This window comes from Polypterus senegalus, chromosome 14, assembly GCF_016835505.1.
Source record: "Polypterus senegalus isolate Bchr_013 chromosome 14, ASM1683550v1, whole genome shotgun sequence".
Classification (NCBI taxonomy): Eukaryota; Metazoa; Chordata; class Cladistia; order Polypteriformes; family Polypteridae; genus Polypterus; species Polypterus senegalus.
Window position 1 is genome coordinate 72,039,343 of NC_053167.1, and position 16,930 is coordinate 72,056,272.

Here is a 16,930-nt window from a genome sequence, read left to right on the forward strand (position 1 = left end):
CCCACATTGATGCAGGGTCCACTTTTCAGCACAGTGTTATACAGTTGTTCTGATCCAGAACATCTTTTCTTCCTTCAACTTATAGAACCAGCAATTTTTGGGTGCCTACAAGACCACTTTCCCTGTGTACTGAGGTGCAAGGCTGTCTTTGCCACCATCTGCTTGTTCCTGTGGATCAAAGTGGCTGTAGGCGTGCTATTCTATTTAAATAGAATAGCAGATGGAAAAGATCGATGACAGCCATTAATAATAATCGTATTATCGGGAAGAAAGATAAGGGAACTGAAGAAGGTTTGGCATTCATGTGGGCATGGATATTGAATGTTCTTCCAAGGTGCTCCGATTTCCTCCCACAATCCAAACACATGCAGTTTAGGGGGACTGGTGTTGCTAAAGTGGCCCACGTGTGTCTGGCGCCCTGTTCCGGGATTGTTCCTCCCTTACGTCTGATGCTTGATGGGAAAGGCTCTAGCTGCCCTGTGACCCTGCTCTGAAGAAGTGACTTAGGAAGATGGATGGATGGATGGGTTAATGTCTGTCTGTTCAGTTCTTGTTACTTTTTGTGAATTTCCCCTTGGGATTAATAAAATATCTATCTATCTATCTATCTGATTACATGCCAAGTGCCTGCTCAATATTCTCACTCACTGGAGCACACATGTGTATTATCAATCTTTGCGACATAAAGAAATAAGCTCCTGTATAGTGAATGAATCTAAGCGATCGTGACTGCGACTTTTTCAGTTATTATTGTCTAGTTGTCTACAGAACAAACACATCAGTTCACATCTGGGCATCAACATTAAATAGTGCCAAAAGTGGAGCTTGGCAAAAGCTTTCCGAGGTGAATTCACACCTCTGGGACCAAAGTCCTCCTTCCTGTGTCACAGGCCGCGGTGAAGACAGTGGCTGAAATGGTGCCACCGAGGAAGATGAATGGGGTGTCTGGCGATGTGACAAGCACAGCTGGTCTCCTTTTAAAATGGCTGAATCTCACAACAATGGTTTGCTTTTTTTACCTTTTTAATACAACATGAATACAATGTTTTGCAAAATGTGTTTAATGTCTAGACACAGATCAATACTTCATGACATTTGTGGCTTGAGAAATGGACATTTTCGGTAAGTTGTAGGGCTTTTTCCATTCACCTATGCACTTGTGTACCCTTTATCCCTATTGAAAGCTGCAAGAATAGACAAGCTAGTTTAAACATTTAGAACGCAATTTCAAGTGTCAAATTAATGTATACTGGGATTGTGAAGAGTTAACTTTGACTTGAAAAATACCAAACTTATCATTTAAAAGCATACTGTATTATTGTGTACAAGGCACTTTGTAGGGTTTTATTTTATTTATTTATTTTTTGTTTGATCACTCAAAGTTGTTGATCAGTTTCTATTTGCAGAGTTACACCAAAACATTGCTAAGCTGAGATTTAAAAGCCTTCTAATCACACTGCTGTATCTTCGGTTTTGAATTTCTTACAGTATGAACAACTGTGAATATGAAAAAAAAAAAATTCTAACATTTGAGTCAAGTTTACTTTTTCCAAGCTTCTAGCTACATGCTGCTAGTCTCACGTAAAGTGTATTTTAGTGCCACCATATTTGTTTATCTATAAAATCTCTTTTCAGTCAATCTTCTTGTTACAAATAGATAAGAGCTCCTTCAGTGTTTCCTCTTACTTTTATACCCATCAGTCTTGGAGAACAGTGCACCTTCCCTAATGCTGTTAACTGTTATGTCTCTTTCATAACATGGAGGCAAACTTACTTACAATATTTGTAATATTTATTGTGCATTCTGTTAACAAATAATATCTGCATTTACTGCAAGCACTAACAAATACAACAAGTCTGCATGTTTGTAAAGTGATTAACAACTTTTCAATATAGTATGAATGAAACAGCAGATTGACATCAATGCTGGCAAAACAGTGACATATGCAGCTAGCAATAAGTACCTTGAAAGAAAATTGACAATAATGAAAAAAAAAATAATAAAAAAAAAAGAAAAGAAGCTCCTAAGAATTGTAAAACTCCTTAAAATGAAATATAAATAAATTTGTTTTAAGTAGCTTCTTAAAGCAGTCACGACTACTGGTTCAAAAAGAAGTGCAGTACAGCAGCCTAACCTAGAAGCGATAAAAGAAACAGACTTTAAGAGTAATGTTCTGAATTTGGCAATATTGTAAAAGTAATAGAAGGCAACTTTAGAGGTGTGCCACCAAGGTTACGTGCATGAGCAGTGGGTGATACCAAGTACTGCCATCAGGGAGACTAAATTGGAAACTCTGCGTATGGACAAAGGAGTTGCAATCAGAGCAACTTACTTTAATGGAAATGCTGCTGGATCTATTAGTCTATTTCTTAGATACAACTAGTAGATGTAATGCTGGGTTTGGTGCCAGTGTAGATTTGGCTGTAATCTGTGCATAAGATAGAACTCAAACCGTCCTCCTTATGATATGCCCAAATGGCAGCACTAGGAATAATACCTGAGTAATGCACATCATGCTGATACCAAGTGAGATTTAGTTTTCCACATAAGAACAAACTGAGACTGGTCTAATAAATAGAACTTAAACCACTGAAGCATAGTAGCAGACAATCTAAGCCATGGATTCCGTTCAGTCAAAACAGGAGGCATGGCAGATCACTGGAAGGGCAGCGCTGAGGACACACAGTACTAAGAAGTGTACAGTTGATACGTCAGCAAAAATAAGCAGCACTTTCACAACACCAACTAGGACGGTTTCAATGCTGTGCTCCGCTCTGAAAGCAAACTGGAATGGGACAAAGAAAGGTGGTGATATGTTGTGAGTGGGCAGAGACAGCACATTCTAAAATTTTAGATAGAAAGGGAAGGTGTAAAATGTGTTAGCTAATATGTGCTTGAATTACTTGTAACACCCCAACCGCTACATGGGGATGGTGTGACAGCAACATTCCTTAGTTGAGGGAGAACTTAACCAATGGTGCATCAAAACTGAAAATGAAAATGAAAATTTACTAAGGATGCTTTCAGGGATGGAAGGACCAACAAGTAATAGCATATCATAACTTTAAAAATAATATTCTCTTTAATGCAAGTGTCATTAATTTCATGACATTTATTCAAATAATTAACCAACAGCATTATTAACACTACTGTCTGTTCACTAAAATAATTTCAGTGCTTTTTACAGAAACAAGTATGTATTGCTTACTATTTTTAATTTATTTTCATTTTAATACGTTGTGGTCGATGGCTGGCTTTTCATCCCGGCCAATACCCCCAGGCCGCCAGGTGGAGCTCTCCCTGCAGCATGGAGGTGCCCCGAATACCAGCAGGGAATCATGGACAATGGAGTTTTCCTTTATAGCCCTGCTGGATACCACAGGGGCCAGCAGAGGACGTTGCAGGGAGGCCCAGAGAATCATATGTGCCCTTTAACCCGGAAGTACGTTGTAGGCAAAGTGACGTACTTCCAGGATGACCCGGAAGTGATAGGAAGTCACATGGACTGAATGATTGGAAACACTTCCGGGTCAGGCAATATAAAAGGACGATGGGAAATCCCAGACGTCGAGCTGAGCTGGGTGGAAGGGTGGCAATGTGTCTGGGAATGGTGGATTTATTGATTAGTGTATTGTTTAATGAGTATTGTGGAGAGGAGGGTGCTTTGTGCACTGAATATTAATAAAAAGTCAAATTATTGGACTTTTACCTGGTGTCTGGCGCATAGTCTGAGGGTTCAAGGGAGCGAGAGGGCCCCCAATCTGTCACAATGTATATACTATATATTTTTAAAAAGATACACAATGTTAAATTAATCTGTACTACTCATCCAAGACTAGCTGAAATGTAATTAATGAACACAGACCTCAGCATATTCAGTGTTAATGTTTGGAATGCGCCATCTGTTGGAATGTATTTGCAATACATGTAGTAATAAAATGCATTTAATTTTTCATTCCAACTGATAGTGCATCACAAACATTAGCACTGCTTTTACGAATCCCATACTAAATGGCATATGACAGAGACATCTTGATAAAGTTTTTTTCTGAATAATTATCTCTTTTTGTTTAATTGTTCTATATATGCATTTGCAGCAGGTAATTCCAGAGGATGGATTTAAAGTGGAAGATTATGAAATATTTCAGAAAGCAGGCAAAAACTGCCTGGAGGAAATGAAGACAGCAGAGATTTTAGACATTATAAAAGAGGAGAAAAATAAGGTAACATAAAATTAAATTTCATTTATAAAAACTCAATTTGGAGTTCTTTACAATATATACAAAATGTACTAAAGATTGTGTGCATTTAAAATGCTGTCTGTACCATATTTATTAGTATCTTTTGAAGTGACATTTTAAACACAAATTTTATTCTGATTTAATCCACAACATACCACCAATAAAGTTATTTTAATCTTTTCATTTTTAACATACTGTAATTTCTGGTGATTAATATACTGTATGATAAAAGAGTTGCTTTATTTTCATAAATTAGTCAATACTGCCCAGAGCTAAGTAGAGACTACAAATGTTTATCTAGTAAGTTGTGTTATAACTACTTTAAAACAAAAGAAAATCATAAAGGATCCTCAATACAGAGTAAGCAATTTCAGGTTCTGATTCAGAATGACATTTAATATACATTAAGTAAAACATTTTCCCATAAATAACTGTGTGCATAGGTTGCAAATATAAAGAAAAAAACAGCATTTTAACTGTGCCTCATGTTATATGTTACACGTATTACAATTAAAGCTCCTAAAATCTGTATCTGGCCAAGTAACACTGTGCAAATTTAAAAGATGAGTTTGATATTCTAGAAGTCAAAGTTATTTTTCATTATTGTGTTTTTAAATGTACATTAAGTCTTATCTTTTTTGGCTGCTGTTTAAAGAAAATATAAACAAGGGTTCTGGATTTTACAAAGCGAGTCAAAATTAATAAAAAGTACATTAGCTGTAGTAATTGGTTACTAATTACTAATTAGAAAGGACAGAGCCGACTATACTTCCTCAGAAGGCTGGCGCCCTTCAACATCTGCAATAAGATGCTGCAGATGTTCTATCAGACGGTTGTGGTCAGCTCCCTCTTCTACACAGTGGTGTGCTGGGGAGGCACCATAAAGAAGAAGGACGCCTCACGCCTGGACAAACTGATGAGGAAGGCAGGCTCTATTGTAGGCACGGAGCTGGACAGTTTGACATCCGTGGCAGAGCAACGGGCGCTGAGCAGGCTCCTATCAGTCATGGAGAATCCACGACATCCACTGAACAATATCATCTCCAGACAGAGGAGCAGCTTCAGCGACAGACTGCTGTCACCGTCCTGCTCCACTGACAGACTGAGGAGATCGTTCCTCGCCCACACTCTTCAATTCCACCCGGGGGGGTAGACATTAACATAATACAAAGTTATTGTCTGTTATACCTTCATTGTTATCACTCTTTAATTTAATATTGTTTTTTATCAGTATGCTGCTGCTGGAGTATGTGAATTTCCCCTTGGGGTGAATAAACTTGCTATCTATCTATCTAATTAAGAAACTGGTTGGAATGAAATACTGCGACCACTTTGGTCCTCCAGGACCTGAGTTTGTCACTCCTGTTTTACACGATGGACTGTATATTGTATTAATGTGGTGCTAAAATTAGACTTTTGTGCTCTGTTTTCCATTTTTTTTAAACTGTACTGATTTGTTTTGAATCTCCCTTATTCCAGTATTTGCAAAATTTAACAGTAGTATAACCTTTAGTCTTAAAGCTTGGCAATTAACTGAAGTGACTGGTAGGCTCAGAATATTTGTGAATTGGTCTTTATTTCAGTTTTTCACTGTGCTTATGTTTCTTAGACATTCAGCAATTTCATTGCATATAGATATTTTTTGTAAATTTTTACACACTCTAATTCTGTCAAAAACCCTTGTTTCTCCTTTTGTCAATATTTCTTGTTTCCTAGACTATAATTACAGTATTTATGTATTTTGCATTACTTTGCCCACCCATCACCATCAATTGCTTATCTGATTTTTCTAAGATGATGACTTTTTCATGTTTGTAATGTCATAGACTTGACAAAGAGGCACAAAAAGGTTTGGGGCAGCCATCTGCATATTGATTTCCTGGCTAAAAAATTGGGTGAATAAATGTATTACAGATTAGAGTCCACAACAGAACTGATTTGAGATGGTCGAAATGGCGGTTTTAATGGCAAGTAGAGAAGGTGACGTCATCAATGGGGATGGAATCCTAGAAGTGGTGTCATCGGGGCCAGGCAGAATGTCCTGTAACTGGTCTGCAGAGAAGTGAGATAAAGAGTCAGTGCACTCCGCTACCCCCTGGTCTGGTGTGGAATTACTCTCATTTAGGCCCTTTAGCTGCCTCCCATGTGCACGAGTGTGACAGTAGTAAATCTCCACATCATCAGCCTTATGTGCTTAACTAGCAATGCAATTTGACCACATTTTCTATTTGTGTTGCTTTTTGCTAATATCACTTTTTCCAGTTTCTTTATTAAAGTGATCCAAGTTCTGTGCAGTGCCTGAATCTCCTCCTGGAGTAATAAACTTGTGTACCTTATGACAAATGCTGCCTATTATATTTTACTCATAGAATACACTTCAGTATACTTTATTATGTGAAATTCTCCTCTCCTCTGTCATGTCATGTTTGAGTTATGAGTCATTTTTTTCTTTTAAGTGTTTTCTTTTATTCTGGCTTTAGAGACCTCACTTCCACCATTGCTGTTTTATTGTAGTAGGGTCCTGAGGTGACCCTGTTCTGGCTTTTAAACTCATTACAACATAGACCTGAACAGAATGTAAAAAAATCCCAACTACACTTCCTTTTATATCTGTAATGTAACCTCAGGCAACAAGATAGAATACCAGAACAGTCAGGAGAAAGGTTTATACTTTTATTCATGCTTAGATTAATTTAAGGTTTTTAATTTTCCTCAAAATATAAGAAGGGTTAAATGAATGTGACAATAATACAACCTGGATAATAAGCAGTTAATTGTGCTAGGAATCTTGAACATTCATTATGCATTCACAGGTCATCACAGTCAATCTTCGCAAAAACTGTAACCTAGACAGATTTCAGTTTGATTCTTTTTAATATGGTGCCTGTAGATCCAAAATGGTGATTTTATCCCTCCAGGACACTCCACCCCTTGATAAGATGGACTAAAGGTGAACTGTGGGCCTTTCAAACCCCTGGCCCTCTGAGTAGGTAGTAAGTATATTCCCATACCATTTCAGTCAACTCACCTGCCAGGTAGTAAATCTCTGGATAGGTTTGGCTCACCGCAGACACTTGAAGAAACATCTCAGAGTACCTGCCAAAAAAAAATAACATCTGATCAGGCCATTGAGTTTGTTCAATGAGATTCCACAAGATGCACTAGAAGTCTTATAATTGCTGCTTCACACTGACTTTACTAGCATCCTGCATGTCTTCAGCTAGTCAGGTCACTTTAACAGAATTATGGTCACCTTCCAGAATAAGAGACAGTAACCCCTGCTATGTTCTGTTAAGCTGTAAATCTTATCTTTAAAGTTCTTCCAAACAATTGGGGTACTTTATGTAGGGAACTCCTACAAACACCCATTCTAAAGTCAAAACATTGTATTAATGAATAATAATCATTCTACCCCCCCCCTCCCCAGATACTTTAGCTCTGCAATCCACCCTGAAAACCAAAAAACATGTCCCTCCAACCAGTCTACAGTGTTGAGGGTTGCTGTGCAAGCAGAAGAATTATTCACTTCATATAGTTCAGTCTCATTTAATTAGATTTGTCCTATTTACGGTGCTCCTACATCTGAAGAATACATGTAGGACTATCACATAAATCTAGGTCATTTCCCTGCTCCAATCAGTAGAGATTTCTGACTTCCACCAGTTCTAGCCAGAATATACTAGAACAACCTGTATAGGGTACCAAGTGTCTACTGGGTCACCATTAAAAACTGCACCCTACAGATGGTCTTCTGCTTCTGTACCAAAATATTTCCGATTTTATCCACAATTGTATTCTTTTACCTTTCAGCATTCTCGCTTCCACCACACCACTCACTGAAAAGCTGGGATTGAATCATGATGATCATTCAGTTTTCACTGTTTTTTCCACTTCAATTTGGTTTATGTGCTTCTCTTTTTGTTTTCATGCTTCTCAATTTGTTTGTGCCTGTATCCAGCAGGGGGTGCTAGCTCCCTTGTTGGAATGAGCAGAAAAAGGCAGATTTATCAGATATACTGTATTTGTACAGAGCACAGCGACATATTAAACTTAAACACTTATTACTGAGCAGCTGTTATTTTGTTTGTGTGCTGCTCCATTTTCATTTGTTGTTTCTGATTTGTTTTTGTGTTTTCTCATTTGTTGTTGCACATTCAATTTGTTTTTGTGCATTACATTACATTTTTTTTTTGTAGTTTCTAATTTAGTTTTGTGTTTTCTCATTTGTTTTCAGTTTATTTTTGATGTTTCTAATTTGCTTTTGCATATTCAGTTTGATTTTACGTTTTCTCATTTATTTTTGCGCAATTTGTTTTTGTATTTTCAGTTTGTTTTTACCTATTCTGATTTGGTTTTGCTTTTCCAATTTGTTTTTGCACATTGACCTTCAAGGCCACCAGAAGTACGAGAGACTGCTTCTAGGGGCCATTGTAATTTCACACTGTGCGTTTGTGGCTGGCTACCAGCAGTTACCACAGATCTGCAAATCTGTGAACTGGTTTGTGGTGTAAGTCCATGGCAGTACAATTGCCAAGCAGAAAATTCCCTGCCTCCTAGAGTTCAAATACATATTAGTACTTTTTCCTTGTAAATTATATCTTCCATCCCCTTGTTTTATATGGTACTAAATATATATATATATATATATAATTATGGGCAGCACGGTGGCGCAGTGGTAGCGCTGCTGCCTCGCAGTTAGGAGATTTGGGTTCGCTTCCCGGGTCCTCCCTGTGTGGAGTTTGCATGTTCTCCCCGTGTCTGTGAGGGTTTCCTCCCACAATCCAAAGACATGCAGGTTAGGTGGATTGGCGATTCTAAATTGTCCCTAGTGTGTGCTTGGTGTGTGTGTGTGTCCTGCGGTGGGTTGGCACCAGGATTTGTTCCTGCCTTGTGCCCTGTGTTGGCTGGGATTAGCTCCAGCAGACCCCCGTGACCCTGTGTTTGGATTCAGCGGGTTGGAAAATGGATGGATGGATGGATATATTATAATAATAATAATAATTCTTTGCATTTATATAGCACTTTTGTCACTACTCAAAGCGCTCAAAAGTGCGCAGTAATAGTATGACCCCGACATGATTTGAACACGCAGCCTTCTGATCTGGAGTTAGACGCGCTACCGTTGTGCATATATATTATACTGTATATATATATATATTTATATTAATAATTTATCTTAATAATAACCTTTTAATTTTTGGTGAAGAGTCTACTTAAACAGTTTGCTTTTAATGCTGACACTAAGATACTGATATAAGATACTTCTGTATATGACACTGTTTCATTAGTGTTTACTATTATTATTTTAAGTCAAATATTGATAAAACAGAATCTGCAAAATGGACATGACCTGGTTTGTTTTTTGTAGGTTATTATAAAGTGCATGGGTTGGAATCTGCTGGGTCCACTTATAAAAATAGTTTTAAAGAAAGACAAAACCAGCCTTCAGCACTGCCTGAGTATGCTGACACACATTTTAGAAGTAAGTAAATCTGTAAAGTTTACCATATTAGTATTGCTATGCTATTTTTTCAAATCTGTCATTCTTTATTTTTTTTTAAATAAGGCTATTAAACGTAATACAAATATTTTGCCATTGCCATCCTAACAGCATAGCTGAAGTAAAACATAACGCAACCCCAACTAAACACAATGTTGGTGATGATGATTATATTGTATAGTATCTAGTATTACAGTAGTAATAATAATTTGAAATATTGAGTTTTCCTCTGTCATTTTACAACTATTTGTATTAGGCGAGTGTTCTCTCAAACAACATGTTACAACACTTTACAGAACGTATCATTCTGGAATGAGTTCTTCATTATGTTTCAGGTGTGCAGTCCAAAGGAGGTTCTGCTTGGTTTATTAGAGCAAATTGAAGATGCAGACATGGATAAAATTGCAGAAACAATTGTTCTGCTTCTGCAGCCACTACAGACAGGTACATTGTGACCCTGGCTATGATGGTATAGTACAGATAAGTTACTGTTAGTTTTAAATGCAGATAATCCCTTCTTCCACTAAGGTGATCTGAAGAAGGTAAGCATGTTTCTTCAGTTGTTTACCTTCATAATACTCTTCAAGTCAATGTTATGGAAAAATGCTAAAATACTGCGATCCTTTGTAATCGGCATGCCAGTTTCAGAATTTAATAATAATAATAATGCAGCAATCACTGTTCAGGCATGATGCACACTGGAGGCACATTAACTTGGAATACTATGTAGGAAATGTTAATCAAACATTCCAAAATGAGTATTACTGTATTAACAAATGTATACAGACCTAAAGAGAGTAGATCTGAGATCAACTAAACAGAGATTACATTAATACAGAACAGTATGTAAGAGTAATACACCTCATACAGTGAAATGAAACTCACCTGATAGGTCTGCTGTTCTACAGTGTATGCCCTCAGCAGAACTTGCCAGCTTTCTGTAGCATGTGTAGTAGTGCATATTTTCCATGTACTTTTATAGTTATAAGACAATAGGCATTCTGCTCAAAAATTAATGTTTGATAAACAAACTACATAGTCATTGCCAACGCAGTGGGGCACAAACACTGCTGCTGACAGTCCTGCATGATTTTTCCTGGGGAACGATTGTTTCTGCCCAATAACAGAAGTCCATGATACATCCACGGGGTGTTTGTCACATTCTGGTTTGCTTGAAAGTTAGTTGAACTAACTGGAGACTGAAACAAACAAATAATCTCCTAATTCAGTACAAAGCAAATGGATTATGAGTGTGAAAATGCCTTTAAACACCTTAGATAAATAGGAATTGAGTAGCTACATTGGACCAAATGACCTGCTCTCATTAAAAGTTCTTAAGTTCTTTATTAAAAGAAAAAAAACCTTCAAAGCAGCAGAAATTGTTCTGTAACCTTCCCCAGATTTGTGCCTCGAGACAATCGTGTCTCGGAGGTCTACAGACAATTCCTTTGACTTCATGCTTGGTTTGTGCTCTGACATGAACTGTCAACTGTGGGACCTTATATAGACAGGTGTGTGCCTTTCCAAATCATGCCCAATCAACTGAATTTACCACAGGTGGACTCCAATTAAGCTGCAGAAACATCTCAAGGATGATCAGGGGAAACAGGATGCACCTGAGCTCAATTTTGAGCTTCGTGGCAAAGGCTGTGAATACTTCTGTACATGTGATTTCTCAATTTTTATATTTTTAATAAATTTGCAAAAACCTCAAATAAACTTTTTTCACATTGCCATTATGGGGTGTTGTGTGTAGAATTCTGAGGAAAAAAATGAATTGAATCCATTTTGGAATAAGGCTGTAACATAACAAAATGTGGAAAAAGTGATGCGCTGTGAATACTTTCCGGAGGCACTGTATATTTCTTTACATTTGAGTTGCACAGTTACAATTTTTTTGAAATTCATAAGAATATTTAATTTCTAATTTGATTTCTTTAATAGAAGTCTAACGATAAGTACTTCACAGAAATTTTGGACTATGGCATTTAATAGTGGATTATTAACTTTGTCCAGTTTTATTCTTTTTTTTTTTTTTTTATTTATTTGGTTTGCTTTGTAACTACTACAACTGAATCTTTCAACAGAGAAAAGGGAACTAGATTTAAAAGATGGGCAGTTGGTTTAACTGTGAAAATGAAGTATAAAATCTCTGGCTCTAGCCACAGTCAAATTTTCTAAAGTAGTAACCGCAGAGGAGGATGTGATGTGTCGCAGTGTACTAGTTCAGCTGATGGTGTGGAGTGTTGGTTAAGGCGTTGGACTTCCAACCCTAAGGCTGTTGATTTAAATCCCACTAGTGACACCAGTTTCCAATTGGAAAAACAAAAAATAAATACAACCAATTGTATCTCAAACGCTGCAAGTCATCTTGGATAAAGACACCAGACAAATAAGTAAAATAAATGTGTAATTCTTTATTATCTAGTTATTTGGAAAAGAAATGAAAAACTAATTGCTACTAACTTTAAGCAAAATTTGGTTAGATATTTCAGTGTTTTTTTACCTGCCAGGTCAGCTATGGTTATTAATGTTGTAATATGTTAATCTAGAATAAAAATTAGCAATATTTACAATGTACCATAGAGAGTGCTTTCTTATAAACTTGAATAAAAAAGTTATCTATCTATACACTCCATCTATCTACTGTAGCTGCCTGCATTATCTTGGTTAGGATCCTGTGGATTTCTTTTAACTATTGTGTATTATTTTTCTTGCATAGTTCTTTTAAAATTGGGAAAGAAGAAGCCTCCATCAGTGGGCATGTCACTATCTACAATTTTAAATCAGATTTCTCAGCTTCCAGTACCTTATACACAAGAACAAGAAGAAGATGATGCTCATGGCCTTTGCCAGTGCTGTGTAGCACTACTAACATTTACCAAGCCATTTGTGGAAGAAGTTCAACAAAGTTATACAAATAAAATGGTGGGTGATATGGAAGAACTGAGAAATGAACTGCTAAAATTGTAAGTATCAGTCTAAAGGAAGTACTCACCCATATTTAATTATTAACTTTTAAACTTGTGGATTTCAGCAGTGCAGTCGTGAGTAGTGAGCCTTGTGTGTCGTAGGCTGAACTGCCATGTACTTAATAGATTTTGCTGTGGATAGAACAATATCTTGTTTAGGTGTGACTTTAACAAAATAAATACATGTTTTTAGAGTTCTTACTTCTCTGATTTATTAAGAAAGAATAATATACCCTAGAGAGAACGTTTTAAACCTTTTTGGTCTGTATACATCTTAATAATAGTAGCTAAAGGGTCCACAAGCAGACAGCAGCCTTATCCTTAGCTATGCACTATAACATTGGCTTTTTTGTAGGTTGGTCTACAGGCATCCTGATTCATGCTCTAGTTTAAACATGTAGTATAAAATATATCCTATTTAAATTTAACTGTCAAGAAAGATATTTGCTCACAGACAAAGAAGCAGCTACATGGATAAAATGTATGGGCAGAAGTTTGTGTTATCAAGCAGCCACCTTAATGTTTAATTGCTGTCGTTTTTATTTAATTTGTGTTATAATTTAACTAGTTTATGGTTTGCTCTAAGCATTTGTAAAATAATGGAATAGTAAAATATATTTTGCACTCTGAGGCCACCACAGATTTAATCAGCCTTGTGTGAAGCTAACTGCATTTTGCATATCCAGATCTTCATGCATTTACACATTTTTGACACTAGGGGGAACACTATAACTGTACGATGGCTTGTCATTTTTTGAGGGCCTTGTTTCAGAAGACATTTAGAAATTCCTAAATCCCAGTTTTAAACGATGTAACTGCTGCTGTTCTGAAGAAAAATAAAAATGTGAAATGTTCTTCCACATTAACAATAATAATTAGGTAGTGGAAATGGAATTTCACCTGTAGAGACTTTCCTATATATTCAATCTGAAACATTACCTGTTATGTTTTAAAGCATTGACACAATAAGTGAAATCTGTACCATTCTCATTTTCCATAATCAAAATAGATGAATTGTTCAGAGTCAGAAATTATATGGAGCTTTGCATCAGACTAATAGAACAAAGCATAATTATTTTAAATTGTTTCTGAGTAAAGCGACTTGATTCCAGGCCTGCTCTCGGCGCTGCTCAGGCTCCTGAAACCCTGAACTGAGTCAAACAGATTTGAAAATGTATGGATGGATGTCAGCTATGCTGGGCATTAGATTGAGAACTCAAATGAGATTATTGTAATTAATAAGAAATACTTAAATAGATGTAATTCTTCTATATAAGGCCTAGTCATTCTCATGAAATGAGAGGCCTTTGAATTGTTCAGCTATTTGGTTGTAGTTTTGTAATCATATCTGATTGTTTCTTGCAGTTGCATAAAGTGCTTAAGCAATCCTTTACTTCATGCACAGCTGGAAAAGGTACCTGACGTTGCTGACGAAATGCCCATGAGACGCTTTGCAACTGAGATTGTAGTAAGCAGCTATGTATTTTTTTAGGAGAATTTTTATTATTAAAATAACATTTGTTTGACACCCCATCCAGTGCTGGGTCCAGACTTGTGAGTGTTGTCACCAGGATAGCATTTTGAATTGATTTAAGTGAATTAACTGATAATATAATAATTTGAATTAACTAAATAGATGGAATGGACATAATCTGTCATATGTGATTCTTTGGTTTACGCTTACAGTTTATCATATGGGCGCTATAAAGTCATATCTTAGTATTTTTAAATATTTAGATAGATAGATACTTTATTAATCCCAAGGGGAAATTCACAAAAATTTATTTCACAAATTAAAGACACTGCTTTTTATTTATTACAAATGTCTTTTACTATACTTTAATACCTGAATTTACATTTAAATTAGGAGATTCTATGTTGCACTGGGGAGTCTTTGCCAGCTTTAATTTTTCATCGCCTTTTAAGCAAAAAGGAGGAACCTGGCTTTCTTGAAGAAGATGCAAAATATTCCAAGGATTCTCTAGCCTGCCTTTCATACCTTATATTTGTTCAACACTTGGGAATGGATAAATTTCCTTTAGTATTTAGGTGAGGCAATTTTTATTTTCACTAAAATAATGAGCAAATTAGGTTGGAAATTATTTGTGGTTTAAAAAAGTAAAAAAATGCAAAAGTCAGCTACTGATAAAACATGTTCTTACTCAGTTTCTGCAAACTGCCATCACTCAACTCAGAGGTGTACTTTGAGCATGATCTTGACTGGCTCTTGTGGGTACCTGGATAAGGTCCTGCCCCACAGCCCCATATCCACCCACTCGCCGCCATAACCCCAACTTGGAAATAGTGGATCTCATAATGTTACGTTAATTCTATTCATGTAATGGCCCATCTCTCTCTGTTTCCTTGTCTGTAGCTTTTTCCTCTCAGCTGACCTGTTTGTAGAGGACAAGGGAAAGTATGCGCCAGGCTGCATGCCAGCACAGATAAATGGCAGATCAGAGCAGAAGGGCTTCAAAGCACTTGTGGTGGAGTGCAATGGCAGCACAGGGGATTGTAGCTGCCATTCATAACGCTGGTAGCAACTCTCTGATGACTGCCTGTTACCAGTGAGTCTTGACAGTGCCACATAGCAGGTCAGCCATACTAAAGGTATGATTCACATCAGAATCATGATCCTTCACACACCCTCACAACTCTTGTACTCTGCTGTTTGGAGCTGTACAGCTATTTTTAATATATTTTATTATCAGGTGAGAAGAGTCTTGACAGGACTGCCTGATAACACACAGCAGGAATGTTTTACCCATTGGCAATTGTATTTAGCAAATTCAAAATTAAGGAGCTCCAGTGAAATAATATTACCCCCTGGTGGGGCAAAAAAAAAAAACATACCTCAGTACTGCTACATCCATTTAACCAACAGCAATATAACCGAGGCTCGATATCTAATGAAGTTTCTGGGCGGGCAAGGCTGGGTAACACAGTTAGCACAGTATGTCACTTGGAATTGTTTTTCAAATGGGAGCATCCCATAGTACACTGTTGTTAGAAATCCCCTGGCCCAAGCAAACACTCTCACTCATTCACACTTTATATTGGTTTGCACTTCAGACACCAATTAACAGAACACTGGTTATATAAGTGCTGGTTGTTCTGTTTTCTTCAGTGTCTCATGGTTGAGCTCATAACAGCAACAATCCATGCTTGACAGACCAGGTAATTCTACCTCGCCAGAATGTTTCCAGCTCCTCATGAAGAACATTCAAGAGGTACATTTCCAAATATGAAGGAGGGTTTCTCCATTGCTTCCTAAGTATTCTCCCAGGGGGATACAGTGGACCCTTGACTTACGAACTGAATTCATTCGTGAGGGCTAGTTGTAACTCAAGTTGGTTGTAAGTCAAGACTATTTTTCCCATAAGAAATAATGGAAATACCCATAATGCGCTCTGAACCTCCCACAGCAACACTTACTTAACCTTTTCATAATAAAAAAGGGCTGTACATATTAGTCACGGTCACGAACGCCACTCTCATATTTCCGCACAATTTCCTTCTTCGTTTCGATTGTGATCGCCGTTTCTCAAGTTAATAATGACAGTAGTCGAGCACTCGGTTCAAAGTTGGCCGTGTTGTGAACTGCTGTAATAATACAATCCAAAGCAAGCCGGTGTTGACTCAGCCTGATGACATCATCATGTGCCGCGCCAGCCCGCTAGCTAACATCCCTTAACAATCGCTTTTACCTTCGTTACCTTCTCTTCCTTCCTTAGCAATTATGCGTCTTGCTTGCCATGGTCTTAGTGAATTATATATATAGATAAATCACTGCACTGACCGAAATTACGTCCACAAACACATGTATCTGGGCTCCGACTGACGCTTACGAACGCTCTCGGCTGTTTGTTTACAATTGTACATGCGGATACACGTAACCACATTTGGGTCGTAACGCAAGATGTTGGTCATAAATGAAAACAAAAATTTTGGTCGTAAATCAAGTTGTTCGCATGTCAGGCCGGTCGTATGTCAAGGGTCGACTGTATATCTAGTATGCTGGGGAGGCATCCTCAGTTCATATGTAAACTATCTCAACTGGTTCCTTTCAGTCCACAGAAACAATTGTTTTACTCCAAGGTCCTAACATATTGTTGGAATGCTCTCATTAACTCTTTACAGAAACCCCATTTTAGCCACTTGTACTGTCATTCCTGTTCTTTTAGTCACTACCCAGAGCTTGTGACATTTGGCGACA

General features: G+C 37.2%; 1 protein-coding gene across 1 annotated transcript in view; it reads left to right on the forward strand.

Moving 5' to 3' along the window:
• glmna (glomulin, FKBP associated protein a) overlaps positions 1 to 16,930 on the forward strand; it is a 51,072-nt gene that overhangs the window by 7,761 nt on the left and 26,381 nt on the right. The window contains exons 3-8 of the mRNA XM_039734429.1: positions 4,099 to 4,224; positions 9,611 to 9,724; positions 10,078 to 10,186; positions 12,465 to 12,711; positions 14,080 to 14,182; positions 14,582 to 14,763. Of these exons, the coding sequence (XP_039590363.1) occupies positions 4,099 to 4,224; positions 9,611 to 9,724; positions 10,078 to 10,186; positions 12,465 to 12,711; positions 14,080 to 14,182; positions 14,582 to 14,763 (881 nt within the window). The remainder of the gene's footprint in view (positions 1 to 4,098; positions 4,225 to 9,610; positions 9,725 to 10,077; positions 10,187 to 12,464; positions 12,712 to 14,079; positions 14,183 to 14,581; positions 14,764 to 16,930) is intronic.